Source organism: Argentina anserina, chromosome 5, assembly GCF_933775445.1.
Source record: "Argentina anserina chromosome 5, drPotAnse1.1, whole genome shotgun sequence".
NCBI lineage: Eukaryota > Viridiplantae > Streptophyta > Magnoliopsida > Rosales > Rosaceae > Argentina > Argentina anserina.
The window spans coordinates 6,972,940-6,991,265 of record NC_065876.1 but is presented as its reverse complement, the minus strand read 5'-3'; the positions used below and the strand labels follow the sequence as shown (position 1 = coordinate 6,991,265).

General features: G+C 35.7%; 3 protein-coding genes across 3 annotated transcripts; 2 read left to right on the top strand and 1 right to left on the bottom strand.

Annotated features, from left to right (window-relative positions):
- The first annotated feature begins 1,160 nt into the window (after positions 1-1,160).
- Positions 1,161-5,152, top strand: LOC126793834 (uncharacterized protein At5g41620). The gene is made up of 3 exons (XM_050520466.1): positions 1,161-1,676; positions 2,564-2,689; positions 3,195-5,152. Exons 1-3 carry the CDS (start codon positions 1,242-1,244, stop codon positions 4,725-4,727), a joined length of 2,094 nt encoding a protein of 697 aa, XP_050376423.1. The 5' UTR covers positions 1,161-1,241; the 3' UTR covers positions 4,728-5,152.
- An 832-nt stretch (positions 5,153-5,984) lies between these two features.
- Positions 5,985-6,578, top strand: LOC126795275 (uncharacterized). The gene is given in 4 exon segments (XM_050522119.1): positions 5,985-6,155; positions 6,300-6,347; positions 6,349-6,430; positions 6,522-6,578. Coding segments are annotated over 4 exon segments (351 nt in total). The 5' UTR covers positions 5,985-5,991.
- Positions 6,536-8,493, bottom strand: LOC126795405 (uncharacterized). The gene is made up of 6 exons (XM_050522246.1): positions 8,224-8,493; positions 8,079-8,129; positions 7,864-7,889; positions 7,706-7,778; positions 6,849-6,984; positions 6,536-6,766 (listed from the first exon to the last, which is right to left on the bottom strand). Exons 1-6 carry the CDS (start codon positions 8,491-8,493, stop codon positions 6,612-6,614), a joined length of 711 nt encoding a protein of 236 aa, XP_050378203.1. The 3' UTR covers positions 6,536-6,611.
- Between the last annotated feature and the right edge of the window lie 9,833 nt (positions 8,494-18,326).

Below are 18,326 nucleotides of genomic sequence, written 5' to 3'. Positions count from 1 at the left end.
TTTTTTTGTCTTGGGCTAGCTAATATATAATAAATTTTTGAAACCCAAAATTTAAGCATGGGCTCCAGCCCAGACAAGCTTTGGGCTGGATCCGCCCCTGGATTGAGCACGCGCCTATGAGATTTGCATCTTGGTACAAGGATTCTAGTCACCAACTCGTACACCATTGGTGGTTCTAATCCCTAGTTTGCTTTGGAATACAAATAAGTTTACCACAAATAAAATAGTTTGTAATAAATTGGCTTTAACTATTGATCGAGTAATTATTCTATGTACCCGGAACACTACGTGATATTGGCTCCAACCAATCATATAACTTTATGGTGTAGTAAACATGAAGAATTTTCCAGTCATACCAGAGAACCATGTGGCAATATCTAGTGGTACTCACTTCCAATCATCATTTGACACTTATGATTTAATTAAAAAATATATATTTAAGCTATTTTATCAAATACTATTTTAGATTTATTTCTAAAACCCTACACCATACACTTTAATATCATAAACTCTAAAACCTTATACCATAAACCATAAACCATAAACCCTAAATCCGAAATTTTAGTTCAAAATTATCAAAACATATGAAGGTCATTTCACAAATAAAAAAAATATAATTATAATTTTGGTGTAATAAATCCATGTGTCAAAATATAACAGGTGAGGAAGACCACTGGACATTACCACGTGGTTCTCCGGGAGCACTGAAAAAAAATTATGGGTAACATGCACGCGGTGAAAGGAAAAAAATTATTTAAATATGAGTAACTAATCAAAGACAAACACAGTAAAAATAGATCAATTATATTAAAGAGTTACACCATATATACTATGTATCGGGTATATATAATAATTTTTCATGTTGATCAAATAACTTAGTATGCATAAAGTAATTAATGGCCAATTTTGTAGAAAACTATTAAATTTAAACACTGTACAATCAATCCCTTATAATCCGTACAATCTCGATCAAAATTTAGTTTTGGAGGGTGACCGTACGTACTAAATGCAACAAATCTACTGTACTATAATTGGGAAAGAAAGAAAAAACACACCAAAGAACAATACACAGCAAAGACCCATCCTGATCTATAAAAATAAAACCTCACTACTGTGCAGTCTGTGCTGCAGCTGTTCTGTTTGCCCAAAAAGAATAAATCTTTAACTAGGAAAAGATGAGAGAGAAACATCCGTTTGGGAAAGGAAAAATAACATAGTGATAGAGAGAGAAAGGGCGAGTGATGAGAGGAGGAGGAGAAAGTGGGGGAGAGGAAGCAGAAAAGGAGGAAATTTTGGGAGAAAAGTTGGCAAGGAGGAGAACAAGAAGTGTATTGATTAGAAAAAGCAGCAGAGGTGGCCCAACTACTCCAGTGTTGTCCTCATGGAGTCTCTTCCCTTTTGGACAGGAACAACAACATCAACCCATCATTAAAGACGCTCTCTTTACTACTACTACTTCTACTAATCAGACTCGTGTTTCAGCTAGAAAGCTGGGAGCTGCTCTCTGGGAGTTTCAGAACTACTTCCCACTCTCAAAGATGCACAGAGGCAATCACAACAATGGTGTTGGCGCTCCTCCACCGCCTAGGCAGCGCCACCACCACCCGGCCAAGGACAAAGGCATTCTTGGCCTTTCCAACTTTTTGGCTGATAATTGTCCCAGCTCTCCTGACCAGGTACTGTTTTCCCCCATGTTTTCGAGTTTTAGGTGTTGATGGATTTTTGCAATTTTATGTTGAGTCTCTTTCACTGTGTTCTTTACTCTTTGTTTCTTTCCTTTTTTTTTGTTATATGTATTATTTTTGTTTGCTCTATATGTTAAAGAAGCAAGATCATGTGAATTATGTTGATGGGTACATACTGTTTCTTTTTTCTGCTTCTGTGTTTGGAATTACAGATGTTTCTTTGAGATTTATGGAGCTTTTGGTGTTTCAGTATCACTACTTGTCGATGCATACAATTAACTATTGTTTCTTCCTTTATTTATTCCAAATTTATAATAAAGAAGCGTTCTTTAGTTCTGAATTGTAGCTTTTCTCATTTATAGTTAACCATCATTACCAAAGATGCCATCAGGCTTCATTTACTTTCATATGTTTTCCTCATCTGACTTTCAGAGAGTTCATTCTCATCAGACATCATAAACTCATATGATTTAGACATCATGGTTTGCCTTGTAATGCTAATTACTTTCAAGTTTCAACATCAATTTTGAATTGATAAGTGTGGGTTTTCCGGAGCTCAATCGTCTCCGTTTTTATTCTTTAACAAGCACTATCAATTAGCAAAACTTTGTCTAGGGTAGTATGACTTTTCTAGGTGCTGATGACATCTCAATTAACATTTAAAGAGGTTTTCACTGAACTGTGGGTGTTGTATCGATCAACTATGTGTTGTCAAATAGATTCATTGAACTCTGCATTCAGTGCATTGTAATTTCGTGTTCTGGAGGCTGGAAACCCGCCATCGTTGCTCTATCCTGACTGCAAATAAGTAGGGAAGATAATAGTATTACATTTCTGTCCTCTGCAATTGAGTTTTTTTTTTGTTCTACCTACAACAGCCAGCAAGTGCAAGCAATTTAACGAGGCATATTGCTGCATCATTGATGCAACATCACCGATCAATTGGAAGGAATAATCACCTTCTACAACCTGTATCTCCAACAAGCTGTGGTAGTTCCATGGAGGTAAGCATCTGTTAGCATACTAGAACTCAATTTTATCTTTTCTTCACACTGATAACATTATGGAGTTATATGTGCCTATAGTAAGGCATAATCATCTGGCTCTTTATGATTATGTGAGTTGACAGTAACATAATCATACTAGGCCTGTGACCATATCGATAATCTGTACTAAGGTTATGCTCTGTTGAAGGACTTTGCAACCATTTTGAATTCTACCGTGTTCACTATGATTATATAATATCTTGTGAGCACGAGCTATTATTATGCCCTAGCATTGTAATATAGTCATTCACGGTTATGATGAGTGCTCCATGACATAGTTTTCAACTACTTCCAAATTGCATTATATGCATCTTCCACCAATTACTTGTCTTTAAACTCTGCACTATTTATTAAGCATTTGTATACCTAATTAAATTGTAGCTTAAGTTCAGTGCCTCGATCTATAAGATGTTGTCTTATGCTTTAAACTTTTGCATGGTTTGTTGCCTCTCTTAATTTTCAGGTGGCGCCTTATAACCCTGCAGTGACTCCCACCAGTTCTTTAGACTTTAAGGGAAGAATGGGCGAGTCACATTATAATCTTAAAACATCAACAGAACTGCTGAAGGTCTTGAACCGGATATGGAGTTTGGAGGAACAGCATACATCCAATATAGCTCTGATAAAGGCACTGAAAGCAGAGTTAGATAATGCCCGTGTCAAGATAAAAGATTTGGTTCGGGTACGACAAGCAGATAGACATGAGCTGGATGATTTGATGAAGCAAATTGGAGAAGATAAAATAGTTAGGAAGAGCAAAGAACAGGATCGGATTCATGCTGCAGTTCAGTCTGTGAGGGGTGAACTAGAAGATGAGAGAAGGTTAAGAAAACGATCAGAAAGCCTACACAGGAAGTTAGCAAGAGACCTCTCTGAGGTGAAATCTTCTCTTTCCAATTCCCTAATAGAGCTTGAAAGTGAGAGAAAATCAAGGAAGTTGTTGGAAGACCTATGCGATGAGTTTGCAAAAGGCATCAAAGACTATGAACAAGAGGTACATTTTTTGAAACAGAAAACTGACGAAGATTGGACTGGAAGCTCTGACCGTGATCGGTTGATTCTCCATGTATCTGAATCATGGCTGGATGAGCGGATGCAGATGCAGCTAGAACAAACCGAATGTGGTCTTCCTAGAAAGAACTCAATAGTTGACAAACTTAGCCTTGACATAGAGACTTTCCTTCGAGCCAAATGTATGAATAAACCTCTTAAGAATACCGAAAGTCTGTTGCCAAGGGATCGTCGAAAGAATTCACTGGAATCTGTTCCACTTAATGAGGAGGTTGTGAGTGCACCTCAAGATGCAGGTGATGAAGAAGATTCTTTAGGCAGTGAATCACATTGTTTTGAGCTAATTAAACCGAGTAACAGTGACTTCAAATTGCAAGTGGAGGAAGCTGTAGAGAATGGTATTGATGAAAAGGTGAAAACAGATCACTCGAAGAAAAAACCTGCCTCTTCCGAAAGAGTAAGAAGTCGCACTCCATCTAGCTTGCAGGTCAAGTTTGAAGAACAGATGGCCTGGGCCTTGTCATGCGGTGAAAATAAGAAATCTCAAGTGGTAAATTCAGAGCAGGGGAAAGGTGAGGAAGCGAAGCAAACTGAAATAAACATATCTCAAAACTCTGAACACTGTGAAGTCACAGAAGCTGAAACTTACAGAAAGGGAAATAAACAAGATGAAAGACATGGTTCTAATGCGAATTACATGGCTGAAAACCATATCAGAAATCGACCTTTTATATCAGATGGTGGGCATGTACTTCCTGAAAATAATTTGAATGAGGCTTCTTGTAGTAATACTGGATGGAGGAATCAGGCAAGTCCAGTACGGCAATGGATGGCAAGACTAACCTCACCAGCTCTTGACATGTTACAGTCTTCTTCCAAGTTGCCTTTGCGGAAAAAGGAAAATACCTTGAAGGCAAAGCTTCTTGAAGCAAGGTCTAAAGGACAACGGTCAACACGAGCAAAAGCTTTCAAAAGTACCTCTTAAGCTATTCTGAGTCGGTAAAAGCATTAACACAATTCTGAAAAATGGCGCTGTTGGTTGGTTATTGTTGTGTATTGTGGAGATCAACATGGTATTCTCTGAAAATGCAAGTCTCTATCTCAGGTGAGTTTAAAAGAGAAGCTGTAATCTGTATATTAGTAATTTAGTATAATGTGTCATCTTATTTTGCTACATAGCCTACTGAAATCATAAGAAGTTGAAGGCCAACAATTTTGGGTTCTGGATGTACATGAGAACTCAGGTTCCACGTATTTTCGTGATAATTTACAAGTGGATTTATGTTTAGCCACATTCATATCAGCTTCAACTCCATATTTGAAAAGTAAGGGATTCTACTATTGTAACTATACACACTATTACTTCTGTACTGTAACTTTCACTCTTTACTTTCATACTGGGAGGTCTATTGTTCTTAGAATCTTAGTTTCACAGTACCTCCTTTGCCTCAAATCTACTGATAAATCAGTTTGGAATTTAACCCAAAAAAAGTCAGTTTAGAATATGCCAGATTAGTGAGATCTAGTGCATCCAAGTACATTAGAATAAGATTGTTCAAGGATAACAAAACAAATTTATTAAAAAAGTAAAACCTGAATGAAATCAAATTAGGAAGTCCAACCTTATTATTGGGTTTTAGTGTTAATTAGTCATGGTTCATTGTTCATGGTTGTGATAGCACATGGCCCCATATTGTGTAAATGAGTTAAAATTGTGCAATGCATCCAGCTTTGGCCATAAACATGCAAAACTCGAGCATTGTTTCATGAAGTAATATAGTAGTGAACTACTAAGATTATCTCTATGGTCTACATTTTATTCTATTGCATATCAAGTGCTGCATTCCCTTAGAAAAGAAAGCCATATGCTTTACATGGGAATGTTGTATCTCAATTCATTGTTCGCAAATTTTAGTTTGAGCCTTAAAACAATGAAATTTAAGCGTTTTAACTTATATGTGTTCAAACTAACTACACTTGTAAACCATAACAAGTTTCATCTTAACGGTATATTTAGGTTATATGAATTAACATGTTAGTGGAACAAATATATATCTCAATTTGATACTAAACTTAAATTGATCATGAATAACTTCTAGTATGAAATTAGAAACTTTCAATCTATAATGAAATTAGAAATTTCAAAAGACGTTTATACTGGTCCAAACTACAAGTACAGTATGCCCGTTTCTAAAGTTATTTATATAAATGTAGATTTTTTTTTTGGGTACTCCGCTAGAGGGAGAGCGATGGCAGCGGCGTCGTTTAGGTGGATACTACAACTGCACAAGGACGTTCCCAAAGCTGCTCGGTTCTACTCGGAAGGCTTGGACTTCACCGTTCACGTCTGCACTCTTCGCTGGGCCGAGCTTCAGTCGGGTCCACTCAAACTCGGCCTCATGCAATCCCCCAAGTATTACTCTTTTGCTAGATGCACTCAACCTGTTTAATGATATGCCTCAATGAACTTTTGCACTGCATTTGCGCGTTTGTGTTTTTCAACGTAAATGTGGAAAGGTATTGCTTTCTGGGTTCTGCCAATAATCTTGTTTCACAGGGACCATGTAATGCAGAAGGGACACTCTTCGCTTATGTCGTTCACAGTGAGACATTAACCAAACAGCGAAGAAACTAATGACATTAGGAGCTGAACTAGATGGTCCAATCAAATATGAAATATATGGCAAGGTGATGATCGGCTTAAGTTCTTAATTAACAGTTGTGTCATGACTTATTCTTTAAATTGTCAAAAAATTGTGTAACAATCTTTGGTGTCCAGGTTGCGGCAATGCGCTGACCTGATGGGCACGTTTTAGGCCTCTATGAACCTGCATAGGAGCTCCACATGCTACACAGTTTAAGAATGCAGCTAGACTTTGAGCTTTTGTAATGGCATCTTGAAATCTTCTGAACAGGTAGAGAAGATGTGAGAAATTTCTCTATTTTTCGGGTTTCCCTCGAGAATTGATAGTGTTTGTTCGTTGAGGTCTATCACTGCGGTGCACACAGTGCAGAGCGTTGGACCTGGAAACACCGCAAGCAGTTTAATGAGGAATAAGTAAGAATAGATCAGAGTAAAAAACTTTCCAATTGGTTTGTTTTGCACCTGTCATGTAGATAGGGTATGTTGACTCGTCTGTATCTCCTAGAAGTGACAGGACATCTTCTTTGGAGCCTTTAGGTAGCGTAGTTGCTTTCCTTTGCGTTGTTAATGAATTTTCATCATGTACCTTCACATGGACCTGTGATTTAAACTAGGTGAAAATTGAAGAAATTGAGTTTCCTATCACAATTATTATTGATTCATCGATTTGATATTAGTGGATGACTTTATTGTGTTGGATCTACTGCATTGCCCTATATTCTTAAACATGTTATTGTCCGACCCTGAATAAAAATCATGGATAATATATGATCATACTTGTTCAACAGTTTGGTGTGTACTGTGTAGTTAGGCAACTAATAATCTTGTGTTCTTTACATTGTAGCCTCATCCATTCAATTAAAAGTCCTGTCTGCTAGTGATTCCATGGCAATGGTAGCCCACAATGAGGATGCAAATGTTGCTCTGGTTGGCCACACGTATGCTCTCTTTCACGTTCAATATGGCAAGTAAAAGCTAGCGAGTCCTATCACTCCTATGTTCACTAAATATTGCAGCAACTAGTAAGTAACATGATCGATAATGACTGGCATTGCTGCTATTTGATGAAGGAAACTCTGGCAAATGGTTTATCATTCATTGCATATACATATGCCGGAGAGCTCCCTAGCTGTGCATTTGGCCTTAACAGTCGTGGCCTGGTAAGATTACCCTTTATTAATGCAGCTTATCTGGTCCAATCAAGTCACAGGAACTTAAGTGACAGACCAAAATGTTACAGCATCAATTTGAACGAAGTTGTATCACTTTTATGTGCTTTGAAAATGGTTATCTCCAATGCATTATTTACAGGCGTTTACGTTAAATTCGGTACCCCCATCTGAAAGTGAGATTGTTGCTGGAGGGATTGGCCGGAACTTTATTTCACGAGACCTGCTTGAAGCAAAGAGCATTGATGATGCATTATGTGTAAGACCTAGTAATCTGAGCTCTTTAAATAGCTAAATTAGGCCAATACACTGGTTTTAATAGCATGGATTGCACCTGCAGAATTGAATCAGCAGGCGTTTCAACAGGCCATAGTTACAATCTAATTGAGACAAGGGAACAAAGAATTATCAATGTAGAAACTGCATCAAAGAACCGGGTTTCAGTTTATGAGATCGGAGTAACACCATTCTTCCATGCAAACATGTATCTCCATCTCAAGGTCAATCAGGTAAGCATATCCACTGTCTTTGGAATAAATGGAAGAATTTCCTTCCTAAAGTTGATCAGCATAATCTACAGATAACCAAACAACTTCAATGTGATTATAACGTACACCAATGCTATTAGTAGTGTAATTGAAAAACTAAACTTCTTAATTGACCATTACTTCAAGAACTGGCACACCACTTCCGTCTGCAGTTCCTACGAGCTCGTCCCATAACCTCGGAAACTTGCTCCGGTGATTTTCAGTAAGAGACTGAATGAGTGGCTGTGACTCTGTGGTCTGAGCAAATGGGAGGAGCTGGTCTTGAAGAATGAGGTCACTGGCCAACCTGCTCTTTATCTTGTTTGAAAACCTCTGGCCTATCAGGTAGACCATTGTGTAAGCATCTTCACAAGGGCCAACTTCAAATATCTCGAACCCTTCTGCTCCCATGCTAGAGCTTCCAATTAATTTCAGCAAGTCGAACAATTACAGGACCTTATCTTCTCTTCTAAACTAGCGTTAGTCTTTAGGCATCTCCTGTTCTGTCATTCATGGGAGAAATTTGTCTTATTTGTAATTGATTGTTTCTCCAGTCGTATTTTCATTTCCATGTCGTACTAACCATTGTTCTGAAAACGACATAAATTCTCTAAGTGATGGCAACACAGCAAGAGCTTTTGCACTTTGACTGCTCTGGAGACTAGCGTGTTAATTAACAACATCACGGACATCTAATTAATTAACTCTAACCAAATCATTGGTGTTTTAGTAATTGAAAAGCTGATGCTGACTCTACATTCCTTCCACAGGTGCTGACTGACCAAAGCATATCCCCATGATGATTTGGCACTCATATACTTTACATTTCAGCACAGCTACCCTCTAATTGCAATTTACATGTGTGAATGGCTACTGCTAGTTAATGCTCAGAATAATTAGGAGTTTAATTAGTACTTGTAGTTCAATACAAATTACCAAATATTAATTGGTTACTGATATATAATTCTACATATTTTTTGACGCCAAATCAAGAACTAGGAGTTCGATTTAGAGAGGAATTATAAGATGGTCCGGGTACAGCAATTTAGAATACCCCTCTGAGGTAAGCGGGATATTTGACGATTATGAACCAAATTATCACGTGTAGTCGTACAGCACAAATCTTATAGGGTTAATAAGTAGTAATTAAATTTATTTATGAGAAAATTAGAGATAAGTCCAATAATGGAGAACTTTTTTAAACTAAACTCATACCTCTAATTTTATTTGGCATAAATGCCGATTTACACCCTAAATTTGGCTGAAATTGTCAATTTGCACCCCGAACTTGCATTTGAGTCAATTTACCTCCTAAACTTGGTAAAAATTACCGATTTACACCCTGACTTTGTATTTGAGTCAATTTACCTCCTAAACTTAGTAAAAATTGCCGATTTGCACCTCATCCGTTAAATTTAACTGTTTCTATCCAATTTTGTGTCACATGTCATGCACATGAGGGGTAATGTTGTCATTTTCTATTTATATTTTTCTTAAAAAAATAAAAATATTCTTTAAAATGAGGATTATTTTGTTAATCAAATTATTTATGTACATCTTTTTTTCTACCTACTTAACCCTACTTTGAATTATATATTCAATATACCCACCCATTCAAATATAGTGTGTTGTGTATAAATATATTTTTATATGTACACATTGTTGGAGGATGAACAAAACGAGAATAATAACGACGTAATAGAACAGAACGTAACCGTTTATTGATTGATAATTATGTCAATATATATGCATTACATAACCATAATCTCATAGGATTCGGAGTCCTAATCTATTACAGAGATGCGAATCTATCTCTAACAGGAAACTTAATAAGGCTAAGATACACGCAATGGTAGAATAGTAATTATCTCGTAACACACATTTATTTTTAATTTTCAATGTATTTATTTATTAGCTTACGCTTGATTCTGATATGAAGTCTTTCATTTCCTTAACTAATATTTTGGGTGCAGTAAGTAGAATGAAAGTTTTTTTTTTTGGGTTCGTATGATGAATGAATTCTAAGTTGCATGTGTATCTATCTGTTAATTAGATCGATTTTATGTTACGCTTTATGAATACTTTCTTGCACCAATTTTCCCTTCACTTTACACGTACTTCTCAAGTCTTGTAGTTCACAAACTCGATCGCAGTATTTCACACTGACTAGTCCCATCATTTTAATTAATCACAAAAGACAGAAGCTAGCATCGATCGCTATATATCAATCTCTCATCGCTTTCTAAAAAGATGTTGGTTCAAATCTAAAGATTGAGATGCTGAGGGCAAGAAAACTAATTGTGATTAAGATATGAGATCAGTTGAATGATGATCATCAACATTAATTAACCCTTTTCCAAATGGATCAGAACATACAGGAACCAAAGAATAAAGACAAGATATTGTGCTTAGTTTGACAGTACATTTGGGAGTTTAATAAGCACGAAATTTAGACCCCTCGAAAATTCGTCTGTTTATTCATCAGTAGGAAATGAACGCGTGGAAAATTCCACACAAATTGATTCACCAAATATTTGCACAAGAACGAAGACAAAAAACAATTGACCAAAAAAAAAGAAGACAAAAAACAATGGCACTCATGTTTGTTAAAGATGGTGCGGTGATTAATAAAAAGCACGAGAAAGAACCGTTGGATGGATCAAAGCTGGGAAAAAAGACAGAGAGGTAAAAGGCTGTATCCATTTCTGGTAACAGTGTTTGTTTTGCTTAGAGAGGCAGAGGAAAACACAGGAGGAGATACTGAGGAGGTAAACCGTAAAGAATGCAAAGGTTAAAACCCATGCATCGATCTGTCTTGTAAGTTGTAATGGTGGAAAACAGAAATATCATCTGTGGTTGGAACTTGAAGTACATTTTCTATTCAAAAGAGATTCGTTTTCGGGAAGGTAAGTATAACTGTGATGAGGCATCTGTCACTTCTTCGCTGCGACTTGGTTGGAAGCACTAGCTACGTATAGCTTGAAGAACCCAACCTTATTGCAAAACTAGATTAATTGACTGACTACTTATAAGTTATAAGTAATAACAGGAAAGGGAAGAAATTAAGCAAATGACCTCATCAATTAGCAAACTATGGTTATTGTTCATCTATATTATTTCAATTTTATAGAAGCATTTTCATATATAAACTTCTATTTGCATACTCGATTAAACTTTTGGCTGTGCAAATTGCTACAGTATGTGGGTATATAACTATATATTTCTATATGTACTTAATGAACTGGATTCCAAACAGCATTCATAATGGAATTAAAAACCCAAAATCAAAAGGAAGAAGAAAGAGCTCCTTTTGCAAAATAAGTCCACTTCAATTCTTAATTTCTTATACTGTATTAGTTATATCATGAGCCGGAGAACCGTGAACGCATAATCGCACAAGAGGAAGAGCAAAAAACAAAGACCAGGACATTTTATAATTTATATGTTGAACTATACAAATATGCATGGAATCGAAATGGAATAAGAACAACTAAGTTGAAGTTGATACTAATATAAATAACCAAGCAGCCCTTCTTTTCCAGTTTACAATTTTTCCACACAGCATTGAAAGTTCAAGAACTACAGACAATATCATAAGAAACACCAGTCAAATCAAACATTAATTCTCAGTAAAATATATAATTCAAACAATTTTCTAGCTCAATTTGGCTGATTCATACAAGGACACTTTGGTAACTGAACAGAGCCTCTGGGAGACATGTCTAGGAACTTGTTGCGCTTGGGAAGCAAGAACCAAGAAGCTAATGTTGTAAAGCGTGTGAGCGTGGCTTCTTCTTCTCTCATGAATGTCTTCAAACCCTAGCTAACTGCAAACAGAACTCATTATTCCCACATATAGACACCCCGCGCGCAAAAAGAACCCCCAACTGCTCGATTGGAAGGTAAGAAACACAAATGAAAACATTTTTCAGCTTAAACCAACTTGAACCATCAAGCAGTGCAGCAGAGATTACTTTATGCTCAAAAGCTAAACTAGCAAATAGATGGATACTAAGAAACACCTAATATAACATAACTATTACTATATGTGAGCATGCGTTGATCTATATATAGGGCTTCCTTTCTAGGTTACCCGACAAGATAAACACAACAAAAAGTAAGCTAATCGATCAAGATTTGGGCTACCAGGCATACTTAATATCTAGATAAGTTCAGGGTTATCGTTTGATGATTGACCAGCTTCAGTATAATATATGAATATAAAGTATATAAATAAGGCTTATCTGATAAGGGAGCTCCCTTCAGTCCAAGTACAGGAGGCTTAAGATCCAACTTGTCTCCCGCATCATTCACACATTTACTGGGTCCGTCCTGAACGTACGATCTAAGAACCCAGTATTTGGAAGAATGAGTCGGCAGCTAATTGAAATCCTACTGCCACCCATGAGTGGACTGAAGAAAGCTCCCTTCCTGAGGTACCGCCAATACTCATCACCAACAAACTGAGAGAAGATATTGATCCATGAAATTCAAGGAACGTACCCAATCATATATGCTTACATGCACAGATCTACAAAAATCAAGGTCAAATGAATGTCAGACCAAAAAAAAAAGGTCATATGAATGAACCTCGAAAAATTACCCTCATCTCACAGTAAACCTAGCTCTGAGAGAGAGAGAGAGAGAGAGAGAGAGAGAGAGAGAGAGCACTCCAGAGTCCAGACTGAAGTGTGATATGGGTTTGTGTGCCACCTCAACCAAACATATCATGAATCTGCAAAGGGAGGAAGGGGGTTATATAAGCTAAAAAAAGAGCAGACCTAAAATTTTAAGATATTAAAAAATTGGCATGGACATTATTATATATACAGTCCATTTCTAAAGAGGGATCAATTTTTTTGGTTAAAAAAATGATAATTCATTTACCAATTTTTCGATTATATTTTCACATCTTCATTTTCAATTTTTAGAGTCTAATGTATAGATCACTTCTGTAACATGTCAGTCAAAATGGTGATCGTTAAGATATCAAACTTGGTGAAAACAATGAATGCACTAAATCTGTCAAACTTGAACCATTATGTTTATAAGTTTAATTTCCAGTTTTGAATGACTTAAACACTTTAATTTTGGCTGAATTTTTACAAAAGTGATCTACACATTAGACTCTAAAAATTAAACGGTTGAGATGTAAAAATGTGATCAAAAAATTAGTGAATTAGTTATCATTTTTTTTTAAAGATCTCTCACTAGAAGGGTCTTGATTATATATATATTCTTAAATAAATTATACAAAAAGTTGAAAGGTGATTTATATTCTTTTTTCGTTTGATATACGTGGGCATGTTTTGTACAACACTACCAATCACTTGTATAATGGAAAGTCCATCACTAATTTCAGTTATTCCCTTTGCATTACTTACTGGATTAATCCCGTAGGCCTTGTTTCATTGTACAAGTGCATCTTAATTATCATGAGATTCGTAACCAAAGAAAAATTCCATCCTAAGAATTTTTCTTAAGAGAATATATGACTTTGATGTTCTTAATCCCTTATGACTATTTGATCATCTCCGATAGTTCTTTAGAATAACAGATTTCATTCTCCCACACTGAGGAATTGTACATACAAGTATGCCAAGTATCCGTAATTCACCTTTCTACTGTTTCTTGAGAAAGAGAGATACAATGTTGCTAAATGTCATAGTACTTTCAGGGTGTTACAATAAAAAGAAGAGAAAAATGCTCAATGATCGATTGAACCCTAAATAGATACTTCCGCATATACATATCCATGTTTTCCTATCTTGGGTTAATTTGACAGAACCATTGTAGCCTTTTTCCGTTCTACTTCAATACTAACTTTTGCGCAAGTCACCTGATCTCCGCTGCATGAAACACATTCATATTTACAACTAAGAATAATCTTTTTGGTAATTTAAATTTGATCAATGGACTAGTACAGATGCAATAGTTAGAGGACGACCGGCTTTAATTCTCTTTATTGACGACGACAAGACAACTAAACAACTGAAAGTTAATTGTATAGGGGATTAGCAAGTTGTGGCAATTAAATTAGACTGCTCAAAGAACAGAATTGAGAAGATATTGCGACATATACATTCATAAATATAACGATTTAGTCCTAAGAAATAGTGCACTCTCTCTCTCTCTCTCTCTCTCTCTCTCTCTCTCTCTCTCTCAAGTTTCATAGGCACTTTTAAAGTTTTAACATTACTGACACTGATAGTTGAGGGACTGCAATGACGTACGTAATCAGCTCAATTCTTAGATCCTTGTTTGATGATTATTGTCTAAACCTAGCATTAAAGCATACCTATCTGCTTATTCTTGTTTTTTCCTAGCAAAGTTTGCAAATCGTTTACCATGATGGAGGTTTTGGCCTTCTTAAGGCCGAAGTAACCATTTGATGGCTAAACGCTAAATGAAGTTCACAGATGAAACTCTGAATTGCTTTTCAAGGCTAGCTGGTGTATCTAAAGTGTTTGTCCGCCGATGAATTTCACGTTGAAATCCTGCATCCATACCACTGATACCAGCTAGCATTGACTGCGGATGAAGTTCAAGTTGAAATTATCCATACACCGACACACGTAAATAACTACATATGAAGTGCTTAATTATACGCTGGCGGCTGGCCGGTATCGTTAATGGTGGGTTTCAGGGTTCTCACTCCAGTCAGCATGGTCAGACTCAGCAGTGGCGGATCCTATGTATTAGGAGGGGATTTAATCAGAACAAAAAAAAATACTAATATTAATTTTCTTTTTAAGTCAAGTATTCCTTACACATTTCTACACTCGATCATCTCACACATACACACACCCACACCTACACTCACTCACACTCAATCACCTCACCCATCCCATCCTCTCGGCCTCTCCAATTTCACGGAGACGACATGTTTTTAATTTTTTTTCTCTCAATCTCGTCGCCTTCTCCCCTCTCCTTCTTCCCTAAAATTAAAGCCCTAACCCTTAATCCCAAAATTAAAGCTCTACACTCCACTAATGAGTTAGGTGGCGGCGGAGAGAATCGCAACAAATATTAAGAAATAGAGAGGTGGATTTTTAATTTTTCAATCTCTTTTTTATTTTATTTTTTATTTTTTTAGGAAGAAATGAAATTGAGGATTTGAGGATTTTAGATTTCTGGCCAAGTTGAGATTTTTATTGAATGCAAGTGTTGGGTGTTGTTTGGATTTCGACTTTTTAACTTCAATTTAGGGTTTGCTTCAACATCTTTCCAATTGATTGTGGATATTCAGATTAATATTTTTGATTGTTGAATTCGGCTAATTAGTGTATCCATTAGACCCCGTTGCTGCAATATTTCTGAAAAGAAGTGAATAAACAAGTTTTTCCATCCACTGATTCAACTGCATTGGTTACATATGTTTTATTGCTCGGAGGTAATCATTATGCTTTTTTCATCTAATGAACTTAATTAATTGTTTGTTGATATATGAATTAATAGAATAAAATTCTAGATTTTTGAATTGTTTTGTGACTTTTGTGTTGTACTATTCTATTGAATTATTTGGTTATGTATGTTGGTAGAATGGTAATTGTTTTATTTTTCAATGATTATCGGTGATTAGACTAAGATTATATAATGTCATAATCAAAACGGAAGCGTCAAATTTAGATAATTTAACTTGTTTTGTTGTATCTATTTTTGTTTTAATTAATAAAAAACATTTCACACTATCAATATTTTTCACTATTTTATTTTTCTTTGATTTTATATTTCAAGCATCTACAATTTAGTTATATAGGATCTGCCACTGATGATCAGTACCAAAACATCAATTTTTATCTTAAAGATTCGCCTGCCAGCATCACCTCTTGATGAATATAATGCAAAAACAAATTTGCAATCAAATGACCGGCATTAATCCTTATTCGTGGAGGGCACTTTAAGTTAGACCTTAAGTTTCCGACATAATTATACATGTGCATTTCATACATTAACACAATGTGATTTTCATTTTCAACATTAGCCCTAAATCATTCTTTTTCGATGATAGCCCTAAATCATTGGAGGCGCCACCATATGAACAAACCTCGTTGGACTAAAACCCCACAAATTACGAATGAAGCAGCACCATTTATAGAAGTATATAGTAAGTCTGTAACTGCATTTTTTTATTACTAAAGAAATTTAAAGTATTGAAATTTGGTGATTAATTACTTGCGTTAGCTGTATTTTCTTACGTTTCGTTTTAAGTGATGTTTTTAGGCTAAAACAAAAGCGCAGTCACAATGTATAATGATTGTATACTTGTTCTTTTTTTTTTTTGAGAAGGAAATTGCATACTTGTTCTTTGTAAACAACAAGGAGAAAATATCAATGTCAATAATGTGAGGAGCAAATATAATAATTAAGTAATTGGGGGCATCTACATTATATATGTTCAAAGCTAAAATAAGTAGGAAACAGAATAGAAGTGTGGGGGGAACCACATCGATAGCCAACGGTTATATAATGGGAATGTAGATAATTAAATTTTGTTATCAACTCATCACATCAGATTCTGAGTCACCTTGCTGAAATCGGTTGTCTAATCAATCTAAAGGGCTGCCTACGGAAATGAACCATTTCTTACTACAATTTCATTTCCCTTCTGTCCAATCACTACTTTTCTACTCTTCTCTGTCCATCCATCAGAAATCTCATCACTAATTTATTTGTTAGTTTCTTTTGTGTGAAAATAGAAAACAAGGGGAACTGACAACGGTTTGAATTTTGATCAATCATTGAGTACACTAGGGTGCATCACTTGCATGTTTTATTTTTAACTTATAGTTTTTAGAATAGGATCTCACTTTTTTATACTTTTAATTTTGACCTTAAAATTGGTGTAGACCATTTGTAATTAAAAGTAAAATCGATGGCCTTAACACTTGAAAAACTTTCTTATAAACTGGTACAGACCGTTTATAATTAAGAATAATCTTCAATTTTAACATTCTACTTAAATTCAGCGAAAACTCCATTTAATTTAGCTCTAGCTCATCACGCACATTCATTGAGTTGTGGTCAATCAGTATTGTCTTCATAATTTTTTATGATTGTATCCCAGCTACCACTTACAATATCAGGTACGGTTAATTTTTCTTAAGACCAAAAAGCTAAACCTTAAACACACCATCCTTGATTAAGTTGTTGTTCTTTTAATGGGATCCTTGTTTAAGATTTTTTTTTTGTTTTTTTTATGGAAATCCTTGTTCAAGTTGTTGAAGAGTGAAAAGTCACCTGTTCTCTCAAGGTGGACCACCTCCCTACGTCTTGTCTGAGTAGTTCCGACCTTGCCTTGCCGGATACACCCAGCGATTGTGTACCACGTACGTACTTGGCCTCAAAATAAATCCATCAGAGTCGCCCTCTAACACCTCTATAACTTAACCTAGGTATAGAGGTGGAAGACCGGAAGATGAGATAATCGAGCTAGAGGTGATCAATTAAATTCGATTTCATGCAAGGAGTCGGCCTCCTCCGTCCGTCTCTCTAGCTCTTTCCTTTCTCAATGTATTGTCCGTCGTTTAATTTGTTTTTCCTTCTGGTTCTTTGATTTTAACCCGCTCAGTAGTCTTTAGTCTTTGTGGTTTTTTTCGCTTTTGAATGATAATAATACAGATCACCGCCCATCAGAGAATATTTTATACCCTAGAATTTTCCCGATACTATAGGACAGTCAAACATTCAGATCTATTATTAAGAGACTTTCACATGCATGTAGCGCTGACATATTACACGCATTGTCTGGTAGTTTAATTATCCGATATCTAATATAATTTCGACTCTAGATGTTGCCACAATTACTGACATTTTGTCATGAGAAAAAAGGTGGCTAGAAATTAGGTATGTTTTAGTGATACACTGATCAATACAAATGAAAAACATTATCGAAAATCTATAAACATTAATAACACCATGCATGAATTAATTTCATACAACAGTATGCATGTATTACGTGATGGTATACTTTTATTAATGTATAGTTGCACATATTACTGCACTGTAGGGATCCCAATTAAGTTTGTTACTTGTTATCATCCTCTTACAGAAAAGTTGAAACAGATCATGAAACTAGATCAATCAACGGAAAAGGAAGAAAGAAAATAAGGTACATCATCCATAACGTGCACAGAAGACAATATAGGGGTAACAAGAAGCCACTTCTTTCATAAGCAATTGAAGAAAGTGCTATTCCTCCCTTTTCCTTGTGATAATGTATATTCATATACCACAGCCAGACA